At 39.7% G+C, this 18,158-nt stretch overlaps 1 protein-coding gene across 1 annotated transcript in view; it reads right to left on the bottom strand.

The window, feature by feature from the left end:
- Positions 1–1,142: 1,142 nt before the first annotated feature.
- LOC128659698 (zinc finger protein 783) overlaps positions 1,143–18,158 on the bottom strand; it is a 72,033-nt gene continuing 55,017 nt past the window's right edge. Inside the window, exons 4-5 of the mRNA XM_053713269.1 lie at positions 7,159–7,233; positions 1,143–1,290 (exon numbers count right to left, since the gene is read on the bottom strand). Coding sequence (XP_053569244.1) covers positions 1,205–1,290; positions 7,159–7,233 — 161 coding nt within the window. The 3' untranslated portion in view covers positions 1,143–1,204. The remainder of the gene's footprint in view (positions 1,291–7,158; positions 7,234–18,158) is intronic.

Here is an 18,158-nt window from a genome sequence, read left to right as displayed (position 1 = left end):
ACAGCTCTGCTGTGGGTGCTCTCGTTGCCACTTCCTGTTAGGAAAGATAATATCCCACAAGTAAGGATGAAACCGTGGACTCGGTACATCTTGCAAAAGAAATTAGAACAGACTCTCAACCGCATCTCCCAGTGTTTAGCCCATATTGACTCACATATAACATATAGTATTCAATATAAAACCCGGTAATTCCAGTACCACCATAAAGCACATAGGTCTACTGCTTACCCCTTCCCCGGTAGGGAATAATGTCAGCCAGTTCTGATATAACAAGTCTCCCCAGAAGTAAAGGACTGAACATACCTCAATGCTGCTTGCAGCATGACACCGTTCTCCACACTGAAGATTTTTCTTGCACTACCTTCAGAAGCTCTGAGGGAACCAGAATGGATCTTAGATAACGTTTTGCTAAGATCATCAACATCAGGGCAGAAAAAATTAATGTCTCCATTCCTCTTAGGAATCCAGACCGACTATTTCTCCCTGAGAAAAATAGTACTCACTGGCACCATTTTAAAATAAAAAAACTTCTTGATTGAAGAATCTAAACTAACACCTCACTTTACCTCTTCCTATTACTAACACAGGCAAAGAGAATGACTGGGGGTGGAGGGAAGGGGGGAGCTATATATACAGCTCTGCTGTGGTGCTCTTTGCCACTTCCTGTTAGCAGGAGGATAAATCCCACAAGTAAGGATGAAATCCGTGGACTCGTCATATCTTGTAGAAGAAATAAAAAATCTATTTTTTATCTGTTGTGTCTATGATTTGGTTGCAATAAGAAATATCAGCCTGGTGGGTCACAAGGTGGTAAGAATCAGGTGGTGACTTGAATCGCCTATTTTGTTAGGGACCCTGATGGAAGAATAAAGGTCCTTACATATATTTCTCGACTGGACTGATTTTATGATTGCATTGGAGGATTGTTGCAGTCTGTGCCTGGAGATGACAAGTGAAGTGAAATTTGTGCCTTGTTTTGATTCGTTCATAAGCTGGTGACAAGTTTAACAATAAAGCCTTCCTCAGTTTGGATTATCTCACGTTACATTACAGATGACACCATTAGAAAGATGAAGATCACTTCTGTTGTCTCCTGGAACTCTAGTCTTGTACAGTAAAATGTAAACTCACAGAAACCAAACTAAAAAATAATGTTTATTAAAAGTAACATAACAAAAATAACAACGGAAAATAAACATCTGATCTAGAAGTCAAAGAATTCATCCAGGAATATTAGGATGTCCAGCATGTCCCACTCTGGCTGGCTCCCAACGTCATCCAAAAGCTCTTCTGAAATGAGAGAAATGTTGCTGTTGATATATTATTAAATGAAAAGCATAACCTTATAATGTCACTAAACCTCAGAATTACATAACCGATATATAAGTAATGAAGATGGCATTTGCACAGTGGCACCAACCTCTACCTACATGCCAGGGCAACATGTAAAGCACATCTGTCCGTATCAGTAAATACACTTTGAGGTCTACACTCATGTCATGGAAATAAGGTGGTTCATCTAAATATCCTTGTGGTTGTACTGAAAAGTGACATTTTCATATCTTAATTAGAAAAAGAAAAACTGAATCGGGTTGTTTCAGATTTTCAAGGTTTGCAGTAACTCACAGTCCCAACTAAAGAGCCAAACTGAATTAATTCTAATCTTATAAACATCCAAAAATCAGTGGTTCAGACAGAGCATGTGATTTTAAACAACTTTCCAATTTACTCCTATTATTTAATTTGCTACATTCTCTTTGAATCCTTATTTGAAAAGCATACCTAGGTAGGCACAGGAGCAGCAATGCATTACTGGGAGCTAGCTGCCGATTGGTGGCTATACATAAATTCTTTTCATTGATTCACCAGATGTGTTTAGCTAGCTCACAATAGTACATTACTGCTCCTTTAAACAAGGAACCTAAGAGAATGAAGCAAATTAGAAAGTTGTTTAAAATTGTACGTTCTACCTGAATCATGAAAAAAAAAATGTAAAAAGGGGACATTGGCTCCCATTTATCATGGCCCCAGCAAGGGAACTTGTCTGCACAGGGTTTGGGGCACATTTATCATGGTCCCAGCAAGGGAAGCAATCTGCATGGGGTTTGGGGCAGAATTATCATGGTCCGAGCATGGGAAGCAATCTGCATGGGGTTTGGGGCACAATTACCATGGTCCCAGCATGAGAAGCTGTCTGCATGGGGTTTGAGGCACATTTATCATGGTCCCAGCAAGGGAAGCTGTCTACATGGGGTTTGGGATACATTTATTATGGTCCCACAAGGGAACCTGTCTGCACGGGTTTGGGGCACATTTATCACGGCCCCAGCAAGGGAACCTGTCTGCACGGGTTTGGGGCACATTAATCATGGTCCCAGCAAGGGAACCTGCCTGCACAGGGTTTTGGGGCACAGTTATCACGGTCCCAACAAAGGAACCTGTCTGCACGGGTTTGTGGCACATTAATCATGGTCCCAGCAAGGGAACCTGTCTGCACAGGGTTTGGGGCACAGTTATGGTCCCAGCAAGGGAACCTGCCTGCACAGGTTTGGGGCACAGTTATGGTCCCCTCAAGGGAAGCTGTCTGCATGGGGTTTGGGGCACAGTTATCATGGTCCCAGCAAGGGAAGCTGTCTGCATGGGGTTTGGGGCACAATTACCATGGTCCCAGCATGAGAAGCTGTCTGCATGGGGTTTGGGGCACATTTATCATGGTCCCAGCAAGGGAAGCTGTCTACATGGGGTTTGGGATACATTTATTATGGTCCCAGCAAGGGAACCTGTCTGCACGGTTTGGGGCACATTTATCACGGCCCCAGCAAGGGAACCTGTCTGCACGGGTTTGGGGCACATTAATCATGGTCCCAGCAAGGGAACCTGCCTGCACAGGGTTTTGGGGCACAGTTATCACGGTCCCAACAAAGGAACCTGTCTGCACGGGTTTGTGGCACATTAATCATGGTCCCAGCAAGGGAACCTGTCTGCACAGGGTTTGGGGCACAGTTATGGTCCCAGCAAGGGAACCTGCCTGCACGGGTTTGGGGCACAGTTATCATGGTCCCCGCAAGGGAAGCTGTCTGCATGGGGTTTGGGGCACAGTTATCATGGTCCCAGCAAGGGAAGCTGTCTGCACCGGGTTTGGGGCAGTTATCATGGTCCCAGCAAGGGAAGCTGTCTGCACAGGGTTTGGGGCACATTAATCATGGTCCCAACAAGGGAAGCTGTCTGCACAGGGTTTGGGGCACATTAATCATGGTCCCAACAAGGGAAGCTGTCTGCACAGGATTTAGGGCACACTTATTATGGTCCCAGCAAGGAAACCTGTCTGCACAGGGTTTGGGGCACATTTATCATGGCCCCCGCAAGGGAACATGTCTGCACATGCTGGTAAGTACTGTGTGTTTGTGGTTAGTCACAGAGAGCTGTTTATACTGCATTGCTGGTAAGTACTGTGTGTTTGTGGTTAGTTACAGAAAGCGTTTTATACTGCAGTGCTGGTAAGTATTGTGTGTTTGTGGTTAGTCACAGAGAGCTGTTTATACTGCAGTGCTGGTAAGTATTGTGTGTTTGTGGTTAGTCACAGAGAGCTGTTTATACTGCATTGCTGGTAAGTATTGTGTGTTTGTGGTTAGTTACAGAGAGCTGTTTATACTGCAGTACTGGTAAGTACTGTGTGTTTGTGGTTAGTCACAGAGAGCTGTTTATACTGCATTGCTGGTAAGTACTGTGTGTTTGTGGTTAGTTACAGAAAGCATTTTATACTGCAGTGCTGGTAAGTATTGTGTGTTTGTGGTTAGTCACAGAGAGCTGTTTATACTGCAGTGCTGGTAAGTATTGTGTGTTTGTGGTTAGTCACAGAGAGCTGTTTATACGGCAGTGCTGGTAAGTATGGTGTGTTTGTGGTTAATCACAGAGCTGTTTATACTGTAGTGCTGGTAAGTATTGTATGTTTGTGGTTAATCACAGAGAGCTGTTTATACTGCAGTGCTGGTAAGTACTGTGTGTTTGTGGTTAGTTACAGAGAGCTGTTTATACTGCAGTGCTGGTAAGTACTGTGTGTTTGTGGTTAGTTACAGAGAGCTGTGTATACTGCAGTGCTGGTAAGTACTGCGTGTTTGTGGTTAGTCACAGAGCTGTTTATAGTGCAGTACTGGTAAGTACTGTGTGTTTGTGGTTAGTCACAGAGAGCTGTTTATACTGCATTGCTGGTAAGTACTGTGTGTTTGTGGTTAGTCACAGAGCTGTTTATAGTGAAGTGCTGGTAAGTACTGTGTGTTTGTGGTTAGTCACAGAGAGCTGTTTATACTGCATTGCTGGTAAGTACTGTGTGTTTGTGGTTAGTTACAGAAAGCGTTTTATACTGCAGTGCTGGTAAGTATTGTGTGTTTGTGGTTAGTCACAGAGAGCTGTTTATACTGCAGTGCTGGTAAGTATTGTGTGTTTGTGGTTAGTCACAGAGAGCTGTTTATACTGCATTGCTGGTAAGTATTGTGTGTTTGTGGTTAGTTACAGAGAGCAGTTTATACTGCAGTACTGGTAAGTACTGTGTGTTTGTGGTTAGTCACAGAGAGCTGTTTATACTGCATTGCTGGTAAGTACTGTGTGTTTGTGGTTAGTTACAGAAAGCATTTTATACTGCAGTGCTGGTAAGTATTGTGTGTTTGTGGTTAGTCACAGAGAGCTGTTTATACTGCAGTGCTGGTAAGTATTGCGTGTTTGTGGTTAGTCACAGAGAGCTGTTTATACGGCAGTGCTGGTAAGTATGGTGTGTTTGTGGTTAATCACAGAGCTGTTTATACTGCAGTGCTGGTAAGTTTTGTATGTTTGTGGTTAATCACAGAGAGCTGTTTATACTGCAGTGCTGGTAAGTATTGTGTGTTTGTGGTTAGTCACAGAGAGCAGTTTATACTGCAGTGCTGGTAAGTATTGTGTGTTTGTGGTTAGTCACAGAGAGCTGTTTATACTGCAGTGCTGGTAAGTATTGTGTGTTTGTGGTTAGTCACAGAGAGCTGTTTATACTGTAGTGCTGGTAAGTATTGGGTGTTTGTGGTTAGTCACAGAGCTGTTAATACTGCAGTGCTGGTAAGTATTGTGTGTTTGTGGTTAGTCAAAGAGCTGTTTATAGTGCAGTGTTGGTAAGTACTGTGTGTTTGTGGTTAGTCACAGAGAGCTGTTTATACTGCAGTGCTGGTAAGTATTGTGTGTTTGTGTTTAGTTACAGAGAGCTGTTTATACTGCAGTACTGGTAAGTATTGTGTGTTTGTGGTTAGTTACAGAGAGCTGTTTATACTGCAGTACTGGTAAGTATTGTGTGTTTGTGTTTAGTTACAGAGAGCTGTTTATACTGCAGTACTGGTAAGTATTGTGTGTTTGTGTTTAGTTACAGAGAGCTGTTTATACTGCAGTACTGGTAAGTATTGTGTGTTTGTGTTTAGTTACAGAGAGATGTTTATACTGCAGTACTGGTAAGTATTGTGTGTTTGTGTTTAGTTACAGAGAGCTGTTTATACTGCAGTGCTGGTAAGTATTGTGTGTTTGTGTTTAGTTACAGAGAGCTGTTTATACTGCAGTGCTGGTAAGTATTGTGTGTTTGTGGTTAGTCACAGAGAGTTGTTTATACTGTAGTGCTGGTAAGTATTGTATGTTTGTTGTTAATCACAGAGAGCTGTTTATACTGCAGTGCTGGTAAGTATTGTGTGTTTGTGGTTAGTCACAGAGAGCAGTTTATAGTGCAGTGTTGGTAAGTATTGTGTGTTTGTGGTTAGTCACAGAGCTGTTTATACTGCAGTGCTGGTAAGTATTGTGTGTTTGTGGTTAGTCACAGAGAGCAGTTTATACTGCAGTGCTGGTAAGTATTGTGTGTTTGTGGTTAGTTACAGAGAGCTGTTTATACTGCAGTGCTGGTAAGTATTGTGTGTTTGTGTTTAGTTACAGAGAGCTGTTTATACTGCAGTGCTGGTAAGTATTGTGTGTTTGTGGTTAGTTACAGAGAGCTGTTTATACTGCAGTGCTGGTAAGTATTGTGTGTGTGTGGTTAGTCACAGAGAGCTGTTTATACTGCAGTGCTGGTAAGTATTGTGTGTTTGTGGTTAGTTACAGAGAGCTGTTTATACTGCAGTGCTGGTAAGTATTGTGTGTTTGTGGTTAGTCACAGAGAGCTGTTTATACTGCAGTGCTGGTAAGTATTGTGTGTTTGTGTTTAGTTACAGAGAGCTGTTTATACTGCAGTGCTGGTAAGTATTGTGTGTTTGTGGTTAGTCACAGAGAGCTGTTTATACTGCAGTGCTGGTAAGTATTGTGTGTTTGTGGTTAGTTACAGAGAGCTGTTTATACTGCAGTGCTGGTAAGTATTGTGTGTTTGTGGTTAGTCACAGAGAGCTGTTTATACTGCAGTGCTGGTAAGTATTGTGTGTTTGTGGTTAGTCACAGAGAGCTGTTTATACTGCAGTGCTGGTAAGTATTGTGTGTTTGTGGTGAGTTACAGAGAGCTGTTTATACTGCAGTGCTGGTAAGTATTGTGTGTTTGTGGTTAGTCACAGAGAGCTGTTTATAGTGCAGTGCTGGTAAGTATTGTGTGTTTGTGGTTAGTCACAGAGAGCTGTTTATACTGCAGTGCTGGTAAGTATTGTGTGTTTGTGGTGAGTTACAGAGAGCAGTTTATACTGCAGTGCTGGTAAGTATTGTGTGTTTGTGGTGAGTTACAGAGAGCTGTTTATACTGCAGTGCTGGTAAGTATTGTGTGTTTGTGGTTAGTCACAGAGAGCTGTTTATACTGCAGTGCTGGTAAGTATTGTGTGTTTGTGGTGAGTTACAGAGAGCAGTTTATACTGCAGTGCTGGTAAGCATTGTGCGTTTGTCCCATTACTGAGAGACAGCTCTTGCATTTAGGCTGTAGCAGGAGGTATTCAGCGTTATGAAATTAAGGTATAAACTTCATAAAAATGTATTCATATGGCACAAAGCTAGATCAGTATAATTTTTTAAAGAAACGATTATTTTATCATGTAAACGGTAAATGTGTATAATATCTCTCTTAAAATCACAACATTTGTCTGGCAGCTAAGGGGTTACTTATTTTATATATTTGTTGCACATATTCAGCAGTTATTTAGTAACATGATGCTGCACTGATTCATATATAGGTACCACACAGCGTACCTGGGCACTGAACCTGCAGCTCCATATGCAACTCCTCGTCCGGTAATACTGCTCCAGCGTCTGTAAGATTCGTACCTGGCGTAAAATAAGGGACAGAAATATGGTGTGTGTGCTGTAAGACGGTTTCTTAATGTAATACTATGTAATGTAAAGAAATTACTCACACTAAGAGAAATAGTGTCAAGCTTCTCAATACTGTACCTGTGCAACAGATAATTTACATAAATAGTTAATAGAAAATATGAGAAGCGCTCTATCTAAAGGCTAAAGACATTTAAAAACCAGTATAAAATTAGAGAATAGAGCTAGTGAATAATCTAATATCTATCCAATATTATGACTGATAAAAAAATCCCAATTAATTTATACTAATACTTCACAAAAATAAGAGATCGTGGTTACTTATATCTCTCAGTCCTGTGTGTAAACAACTCCGTTAGTAATCATCAATTCTAATTTATTATCAACTTCAATATAATTTAAAAAAACATAACATAAAACAATATCATAAAATAACAATTGAGTGCGCACTCTTAGCAAAACTAAAAACCAAACGGTAAGACACATTAACAGCAGTGAATGACCATCTATTACGTAGCTTCTCCAATAGTCACGTGTTTTTTTTACTGGCCAGTAATATCCTTGGATTATCGTTACAAGGAATTCAAAAGTTGAAGCGGTTACCTTGTATATGCATATAGTAATTTGTTTCCAATATATATGTGTAAACTGTTGCAAATTAAATTTAAAGTCAATTGTTTCCACTTGACGTGTCAGGCAGAGATTATGTATAATCATTTTATCCTAAAGACGGTAACAAGAAAGTCTCATTATGTTTCCACAACCGGGTGGTTTTTATCCCGTCAACTTCCCAAATAATGTTTTCCTCCACCACTTATTCTCGCCCCTATCCGGCCTAAACAGATCTTTATTACCTTGCCTTCTGATTATACGTTTGGAACTTCTGTAGTGTTCTCAGGTTGTCAGATCCTCTCCACGGTCGGATGGATTCCCACGGATTCAGCGGTGGTTTTATTCCGGTTTGATTTGTATTCTGATTATAAACGTATCTCTTTCTTTACCTTCCAGCGATTTTTTGGGGTTTCTCTGCAACAATTAATTATTCAACTTTTGCAATCCCAATAAAAAATAAATATATTTTCTTCTCTTAGCTCATAGTCCAGCACAATAATCTACGCGTTTCAGCTCATATAGAGCCTTTATCAAGATGCTCTCTATGAGTGTGCTTCGTCTTTATAAAGGCTTTCTAATTGGATCAGGTGTTTCTCCTTTATTTTTAACTTTTTCACTTTTAAAGGGATAGTATCATATGGTCATTCTCTTCCGCAATTCATAAACTTAAAGAGTTCAAAATTGATTACTAAACACAGTTATTCTATACCTACAGGCATACTGTCTAGTAACGCTTCCTAGGAATTATATATTAAATACATTTAATACAGACTTAGATTCTGGACTGATATCCAAAAGTTGTTTCATTTATAAGAGAACATATATGAACACCATGTAAACAATTCTATATAAGTAAATAAGTTAATACCTACAATTTATATTTTTCTTAAAACGATTTTAAAATTCTAAAATTATTAAAATTCTAAAATTATATAAAAAATGAATGGAACACCATTAAAATTACATATGTATAAAAGGATTTAAATCCAGTTCTGCATTTAAACCAAACGGGTGAAGGGTTTTAAAATTATAAATTAATTCAGCTTCACTATATAATAAATTATTTTCAAAATTACCCCCCCCCCCCGCTCCAATTTTTCTTCACTAATTTTATGCCCCAAAATTTAAAACCTCTTGTGCTTTTATTATGCACTACTTTAAAATGTTTGGATAACATATGGCCCTCAAATCCATTCTTTATATTATTCAAATGTTCACATATCCTATCTTTTAGGGGTCTACTCGTTTGCCCCAAATACTGTTTCAAACATAAACATTGAACAACATAAATAACACCTCTATCCCTGCATCTTATGTCCTTTATTATATATTCCTTTTGGGTAGTACAGGCAGTTACTTTATTGGTTTTACAGCTGTATTTACACGCTGTGCAAAGGTGGCAAGGGAAAAAGCCACTCAAAGTATTTCTATATAAATCCACTTGTATTTTATTTTCTATTTGTTTAAATTCACTTGGACATAAAATGTTTTTAAAATGTCTTGCTTTTTTATAAATTATCTGTGGTTTGCTATTTATATTCTTTCCAAGGATGGGGTCCATAGTTAAAATATTCCAATGTTTATAAAATATTTTATTAATCTCTTTATGCTGTTCATTAAAAGTTGTTATAAAAGGTACAAATAACTTATCTTCTTCTTTATTATTCATACTTCTTTCTTTATATAGAATTTCATCTTGGGGTATTTTGCCTACATCTATTTTGATTTTACTAATTTCTTCTTGTCTATATCCTCTTTCTAAACATCTTTCTTCCAATATTTTGGCTTGCTGTTCATAGTCGCTTATATTTGTACAATTCTTTTTCACTCTTAAGAACTGGCCCTTAGGTATGTTTCTCTTCCATCTCCTGTGATGGCAGCTCTCTGCGTGGATATAATTATTAGTATCCACTTTTTTTTTAAAAAGTTTGGGTTACAATTTGATTATCCACAATTTATATTATAATATCTAGGAAGGCCAGTTTTGAAGTGCTAATTTCATGGGTGAATTTTAATCCCAGCTGATTACTATTAATATCCTCAATGAACAGATATAACACAAAGTGAATATCAATTCCTAGTCATAACATATCCAAAAACTCCTGTTTTCTATTACTTGTCAAAGTTGCATAAAAATCCATTGAAACCCCCAGGTCGCGCTATTATTTCTGGGATAGATTCTGTAACCTCGAATCTGTCCCATTATGTTGATACCTATCTACAAGGATATGTGAAAGAATTGCCAGCATACCTAAAAAATTCTACTGATTTATTCAACTTATTAAAAGAAATAAAATGGAATGATAATTTGCCTGATGAAACGGTCTGTGAACCGAGAAACGCGTTGCAATCATTGGGGTAACACTGGTCACCCTGTTATCCACTTGTTATTATTATTATTAACAACTACTGTGTTGTTTATTTTTAACCCTTTGTTTTTAATAAATATTTTGGACTTTTATTTTTTGAGTGGATCTCTCTACCTACATTCTGCCTTTTTCTGGTACACAAAGAGATTAATTTGACACTGGATTCAGTATACCTGGATTATTGTACCTTCTGCTTTACAAACACCAAAACCATCAAGAGACCATCTGTTTGGGTGAGCTGCCACACCTGCCTAAATCTGCAGCCGGTTTCCACAAGCACATTGGTGTGCTCCTGGAGTATGTGAGTACCCACTTGTATTAAGAAAATACTATTGGTTGCATCTTAAATAGTCTGCACATGTAGTGCTCTTGTTTTGTATCTTCACTGTAGTACCAGCAGTACAACACTAAGAGCGCTGTTGGACGGGTGAGCTGTCACACCTTTTTTATTCTGCAGCCTGTCCCTACCAGCACATAAGTGTGCTACTGGAGTATGTGAGTACTCATTTGGCTATATTATTTATGATTTTCTGTTTCCCACTGACGATACCACACATGAGGCGCCCCTCTGTTTTTCTTCATTTTTCATAGTTACACCTGGACCAACCGGCGAGGAGGAGGCAGCCAACACAGAAATTCGTCCATTATCTAAAGGACACTAATACCCTTTTTCACTCCCCAAAGGGTTTCATTTGTTGCAAGATAATTGCTTGCCACATATTTTGTTGTTATTATACACATTTTTGTTGTTTTTATTATCAATATTATTATTTTTTATAGATGTTTATTATTCCATTGTCCTATCTTTAGCGCCCCCTCTGTTGTGATCAGGTCACATTGCATATATTTCTTTTAAACTGCATTGAATTCATACTTAAAAACAATTCATTCTCATTCAATGGACAAATGTATCTACAACAAAAAGGTACAGCAATGGGCACGAGGTTTGCCCCCAGCTATGCAAATTTGTATATGGGAATGTTTGAGGAAAAGTTTATATATACTGGTAGCTGGGAGGCAAACCTTGTGCTGTATAAAAGATATATAGATGATTTAATAATCATCTGGAAAGGGGATGTGGAATTATTATATCTGTTCATTGAGGATATTAATAGTAATCAGCTGGGATTAAAATTCACCCATGAAATTAGCACTTCAAAACTGGCCTTCCTAGATATTATAATATAAATTGTGGATAATCAAATTGTAACCCAAACTTTTTAAAAAAAAAGTGGATACTAATAATTATATCCACGCAGAGAGCTGCCATCACAGGAGATGGAAGAGAAACATACCTAAGGGCCAGTTCTTAAGAGTGAAAAAGAATTGTACAAATATAAGCGACTATGAACAGCAAGCCAAAATATTGGAAGAAAGATGTTTAGAAAGAGGATATAGACAAGAAGAAATTAGTAAAATCAAAATAGATGTAGGCAAAATACCCCAAGATGAAATTCTATATAAAGAAAGAAGTATGAATAATAAAGAAGAAGATAAGTTATTTGTACCTTTTATAACAACTTTTAATGAACAGCATAAAGAGATTAATAAAATATTTTATAAACATTGGAATATTTTAACTATGGACCCCATCCTTGGAAAGAATATAAATAGCAAACCACAGATAATTTATAAAAAAGCAAGACATTTTAAAAACATTTTATGTCCAAGGGAATTTAAACAAATAGAAAATAAAATACAAGCGGATCTATATAGAAATACTTTGAGTGGCTTTTTCCCTTGCCACCTTTGCACAGCGTGTAAATACAGCTGTAAAACCAAGAAAGTAACTGCCTGTACTACCCAAAAGGAATATATAATAAAAGACATAAGATGTAGGGATAGAGGTGTTATTTATGTTATTCAATGTTTATGTTTGAAACAGTATTTGGGGCAAACGAGTAGACCCCTAAAAGATAGGATATGTGAACATTTGAATAATATAAAGAATGGATTTGAGGGCCATATGTTATCCAAACATTTTAAAGAAGTGCATAATAAAAGCACAAGAGGTTTTAAATTTTGGGGCATAAAATTAGTGAAGAAAAATTGGAGCGGGGGGGGGGGGTAATTTTGAAAATAATTTATTATATAGTGAAGCTGAATTAATTTATAATTTTAAAACCCTTCACCCGTTTGGTTTAAATGCAGAACTGGATTTAAATCCTTTTATACATATGTAATTTTAATGGTGTTCCATTCATTTTTTATATAATTTTAGAATTTTAATAATTTTAGAATTTTAAAATCGTTTTAAGAAAAATATAAATTGTAGTTATTAACTTACTTATATAGAATTGTTTACGTGGTGTTCATATATGTTCTCTTATAAATGAAACAACTTTTGGATATCAGTCCAGAATCTAAGTCTGTATTAAATGTATTAAATATATAATTCCTAGGAAGCGTTACTAGACAGTATGCCTGTAGGTATGGAATAACTGTGTTTAGTAATCAATTTTGAACTCTTTAAGTTTATGAATTGCGGAAGAGAATGACCATATGAAACTATCCCTTTAAAAGTGAAAAAGTTAAAAATAAAGGAGAAACACCTGATCCAATTAGAAAGCCTTTATAAAGACGAAGCACACTCATAGAGAGCATCTTGATAAAGGCTCTATATGAGCTGAAACGCGTAGATTATTGTGCTGGACTATGAGCTAAGAGAAGAAAAACATAATTTATGCTTACCTGATAAATTCCTTTCTTCTGTAGTGTGATCAGTCCACGGGTCATCATTACTTCTGGGATATTAACTGCTCCCCTACAGGAAGTGCAAGAGGATTCACCCAGCAGAGCTGCATATAGCTCCTCCCCTCTACGTCACTCCCAGTCATTCGACCAAGGACCAACGAGAAAGGAAAAGCCAAGGGTGAAGTGGTGACTGGAGTATAAATTAAAAAATATTTACCTGCCTTAAAACAGGGCGGGCCGTGGACTGATCACACTACAGAAGAAAGGAATTTATCAGGTAAGCATAAATTATGTTTTCTTCTGTTAAGTGTGATCAGTCCACGGGTCATCATTACTTCTGGGATACCAATACCAAAGCAAAAGTACACGGATGACGGGAGGGATAGGCAGGCTCTTTATACAGAAGGAACCACTGCCTGAAGAACCTTTCTCCCAAAAATAGCCTCCGATGAAGCAAAAGTGTCAAATTTGTAAAATTTTGAAAAAGTATGAAGCGAAGACCAAGTTGCAGCCTTGCAAATCTGTTCAACAGAGGCCTCATTCTTAAAGGCCCAAGTGGAAGCCACAGCTCTAGTAGAATGAGCTGTAATCCTTTCAGGAGGCTGCTGTCCAGCAGTCTCATAAGCTAAACGAATTATGCTACGAAGCCAAAAAGAAAGAGAGGTAGCAGAAGCTTTTTGACCTCTCCTCTGCCCAGAGTAAACGACAAACAGAGAAGACGTTTGTCGAAATTCCTTAGTTGCCTGTAAGTAAAATTTTAGAGCACGGACTACATCCAGGTTGTGCAGTAGACGTTCCTTCTTCGAAGAAGGATTTGGGCATAAAGAAGGAACAACAATCTCTTGATTGATATTCCTGTTAGTAACTACCTTAGGTAAGAACCCAGGTTTAGTACGGAGAACTACCTTATCCGAATGAAAAATCAAATAAGGAGAATCACAATGTAAGGCTGATAATTCAGAGACTCTTCGAGCCGAGGAAATAGCCATTAAAAATAGAACTTTCCAAGATAACAACTTTATATCAATGGAATGAAGGGGTTCAAACGGAACGCCCTGTAAAACATTAAGAACAAGGTTTAAACTCCATGGTGGAGCAACAGTTTTAAACACAGGCTTAATCCTGGCCAAAGCCTGACAAAAAGCCTGGACCTCAGGAACTTCTGACAGACGTTTGTGTAACAGAATGGACAGAGCTGAGATCTGTCCCTTTAATGAACTAGCAGATAAACCCTTTTCTAAACCTTCTTGTAGAAAAGACAATATCCTAGGAATCCTAACCTTACTCCAAGAGTAACCTTTGGATTCACACCAATATAGGTATTTACGCCATATCTTATGGTAAATCTTTCTGGTAACAGGTTTCCTAGCCTGTATTAAGGTATCAATAACTGACTCAGAAAACCCACGTCTTGATAAAATCAAGCGTTCAATTTCCAAGCAGTCAGCTTCAGAGAAGTTAGACTTTGATGTTTGAAGGGACCCTGTATCAGAAGGTCCTGTTTCAGAGGTAGAGACCAAGGTGGACAGGATGACATGTCCACCAGGTCTGCATACCAAGTCCTGCGTGGCCACGCAGGTGCTATTAGAATCACTGATGCTCTCTCTTGTTTGATTCTGGCAATCAATCGAGGAAGCATCGGGAAGGGTGGAAACGCGTAAGCCATCCTGAAGTCCCAAGGTGCTGTCAGGGCATCTATCAGGACTGCTCCTGGATCCCTGGACCTGGACCCGTAACGAGGAAGCTTGGCGTTCTGTCGAGACGCCATGAGATCTATCTCTGGTTTGCCCCAACGTCGAAGTATTTGGGCAAAGACCTCCGGATGAAGTTCCCACTCCCCCGGATGAAAAGTCTGACGACTTAAGAAATCCGCCTCCCAGTTCTCCACTCCCGGGATGTGGATTGCTGACAGGTGGCAAGAGTGAGACTCTGCCCAGCGAATTATCTTTGATACTTCCATCATAGCTAGGGAGCTTCTTGTCCCTCCCTGATGGTTGATGTAAGCTACAGTCGTGATGTTGTCCGACTGAAACCTGATGAACCCCCGAGTTGTCAACTGGGGCCAAGCCAGGAGGGCATTGAGAACTGCTCTCAATTCCAGAATGTTTATTGGCAGGAGACTCTCCTCCTGACTCCATTGTCCCTGAGCCTTCAGAGAATTCCAGACGGCACCCCAACCTAGAAGGCTGGCGTCTGTTGTTACAATTGTCCAGTCTGGTCTGCTGAATGGCATCCCCCTGGACAGATGTGGCCGAGAAAGCCACCAAAGAAGAGAATTTCTGGTCTCTTGATCCAGATTCAGAGAAGGGGATAAGTCTGAGTAATCCCCATTCCACTGACTTAGCATGCACAGTTGCAGTGGTCTGAGGTGTAGGCGTGCAAAGGGTACTATGTCCATTGCCGCTACCATTAAGCCGATTACCTCCATGCATTGAGCCACTGACGGGTGTTGAATGGAATGAAGGGTGCGGCAAGCACTTTGAAGTCTTGTTAGCCTGTCCTCTGTCAGGTAAATCTTCATTTTTACAGAATCTATAAGAGTCCCCAGGAAGGGAACTCTTGTGAGTGGAACGAGTGAACTTTTCTTTTCGTTCACCTTCCATCCATGTGACCTTAGAAATGCCAGTACAAACTCTGTATGAGACTTGGCAGTTTGAAAGCTTGAAGCTTGAATCAGAATGTCGTCTAGGTATGGAGCTACCGAGATTCCCCGCGGTCTTAGTACCGCCAGAAGAGCACCCAGAACCTTTGTGAAGATTCTTGGAGCTGTAGCCAATCCGAATGGAAGAGCCACAAACTGGTAATGCCTGTCTAGGAAGGCAAACCTTAGGTACCGGTAATGATCTTTGTGAATCGGTATGTGAAGGTAAGCATCCTTTAAATCTACAGTGGTCATGTACTGACCCTCTTGGATCATAGGTAAAATTGTCCGAATAGTCTCCATCTTGAACGATGGAACTCTTAGGAATTTGTTTAGGATCTTTAAGTCCAGGATTGGTCTGAAAGTTCCCTCTTTTTTGGGAACCACAAACAGATTTGAGTAAAACCCCTGTCCCTGTTCCGATCGTGGAACTGGATGGATTACTCCCATTAACAAGAGCTCTTGTACGCAGCGTAGAAACGCCTCTTTCTTTGTCTGGATTGTTGACAACCTTGACAGATGAAATCTCTCTCTTGGAGGAGAGTATTTGAAGTCCAGAAGGTATCCCTGAGATATTATCTCTAGCGCCCAGGGATCCTGGACATCTCTTGCCCAAGCCTGGGCGAAAAGAGAAAGTCTGCCCCCCACTAGATCCGATCCCGGATCGGGGGCCCTCAATTCATGCTGTTTTAGGGGCAGCAGCAGGTTTCCTGGTCTGCTTGCCCTTGTTCCAGGACTGGTTAGGTTTCCAGCCTTGTCTGTAGCGAGCAACAGCTCCTTCCTGTTTTGGTGCAGAGGAAGTTGATGCTGCTCCTGTTTTGAAATTACGAAAGGAACGAAAATTAGACTGTCTAGTCTTAGCTTTGGCTTTGTCCTGAGGCAGGGCATGGCCTTTACCTCCTGTAATGTCAGCGATAATCTCTTTCAACCCGGGCCCGAATAAGGTCTGCCCTTTGAAAGGTATATTAAGCAATTTAGACTTAGAAGTAACATCAGCTGACCAGGATTTTAGCCACAGCGCCCTGCGTGCCTGAATGGCGAATCCTGAATTCTTCGCCGTAAGTTTAGTTAGATGTACTACGGCCTCCGAAATGAATGAATTAGCTAGTTTAAGGACTCTAAGCCTGTCCGTAATGTCGTCCAGAGTAGCTGAACTAATGTTCTCTTCCAGAGACTCAATCCAGAACGCCGCTGCAGCCGTGATCGGCGCAATGCATGCAAGGGGTTGCAATATAAAACCTTGTTGAACAAACATTTTCTTAAGGTAACCCTCTAATTTTTTATCCATTGGATCTGAAAAAGCACAGCTATCCTCCACCGGGATAGTGGTACGCTTAGCTAAAGTAGAAACTGCTCCCTCCACCTTAGGGACCGTTTGCCATAAGTCCCGTGTGGTGGCGTCTATTGGAAACATTTTTCTAAATATCGGAGGGGGTGAGAACGGCACACCGGGTCTATCCCACTCCTTAGTAACAATTTCAGTAAGTCTCTTAGGTATAGGAAAAACCTCAGTACTCGTCGGTACCGCAAAATATTTATCCAACCTACACATTTTCTCTGGTATTGCAACTGTGTTACAATCATTCAGAGCCGCTAACACCTCCCCTAGTAATACACGGAGGTTTTCCAGTTTAAATTTAAAATTTGAAATATCTGAATCCAGTCTGTTTGGATCAGAACCGTCACCCACAGAATGAAGTTCTCCGTCCTCATGTTCTGCCACCTGTGACGCAGTGTCTGACATGGCCCTAATATTATCAGCGCACTCTGTTCTCACCCCAGAGTGATCACGCTTACCTCTTAGTTCTGGTAATTTAGCCAAAACTTCAGTCATAACAGTAGCCATATCCTGTAATGTGATTTGTAATGGCCGCCCAGATGTACTCGGCGCTACAATATCACGCACCTCCCGAGCGGGAGATGCAGGTACTGGCACGTGAGGCGAGTTAGTCGGCATAACTCTCCCCTCGTTGTTTGGTGAAATTTGTTCAATTTGTACAGATTGACTTTTATTTAAAGTAGCATCAATACAGTTAGTACATAAATTTCTATTGGGCTCCACTTTGGCATTGCAACAAATGACACAGGTATCTTCCTCTGAATCAGACATGTTTAACACACTAGCAAATAAACTTGCAACTTGGAATACAATTCAATTAGAATAATATTAAAAACGTACTGTGCCTTTAAGAAGCACAGAAGATCTATGACAGTTGAAAATTAATAAATTGAAACAGTTATAGCCTCAATCCTTGTAAACAACACAACTTTAGCAAAGGTTTAATCCCATTAGCAAAGATAACAAATTCTGAAAGCAGTAAACAATTACAGAATAAACGTTTTTTATATCAGTCAAACTATAATTCTCACAGCTCTGCTGAGAGAAATTACCTTCCTCAAAATAAGTTTTGAAGACCCCTGAGTTCTGTAGAGATGAACCGGATCATGCAGGAAATACAATGAGCTGCTGACTGAAATATCTGATGCGTAGCAAAAGCGCCAAAAAACGGCCCCTCCCCCTCACACACAGCAGTGAGAGAGAACAGAAACTGTCAGAAAAAGATTAAGCAACTGCCAAGTGGAAAAATAGTGCCCAAACATTT

Source organism: Bombina bombina, chromosome 5 (genome assembly GCF_027579735.1).
Source record: "Bombina bombina isolate aBomBom1 chromosome 5, aBomBom1.pri, whole genome shotgun sequence".
Classification (NCBI taxonomy): Eukaryota; Metazoa; Chordata; class Amphibia; order Anura; family Bombinatoridae; genus Bombina; species Bombina bombina.
Note: the sequence above shows the minus strand (reverse complement) of the source record. Positions and strands in the feature narration are given on the sequence as shown.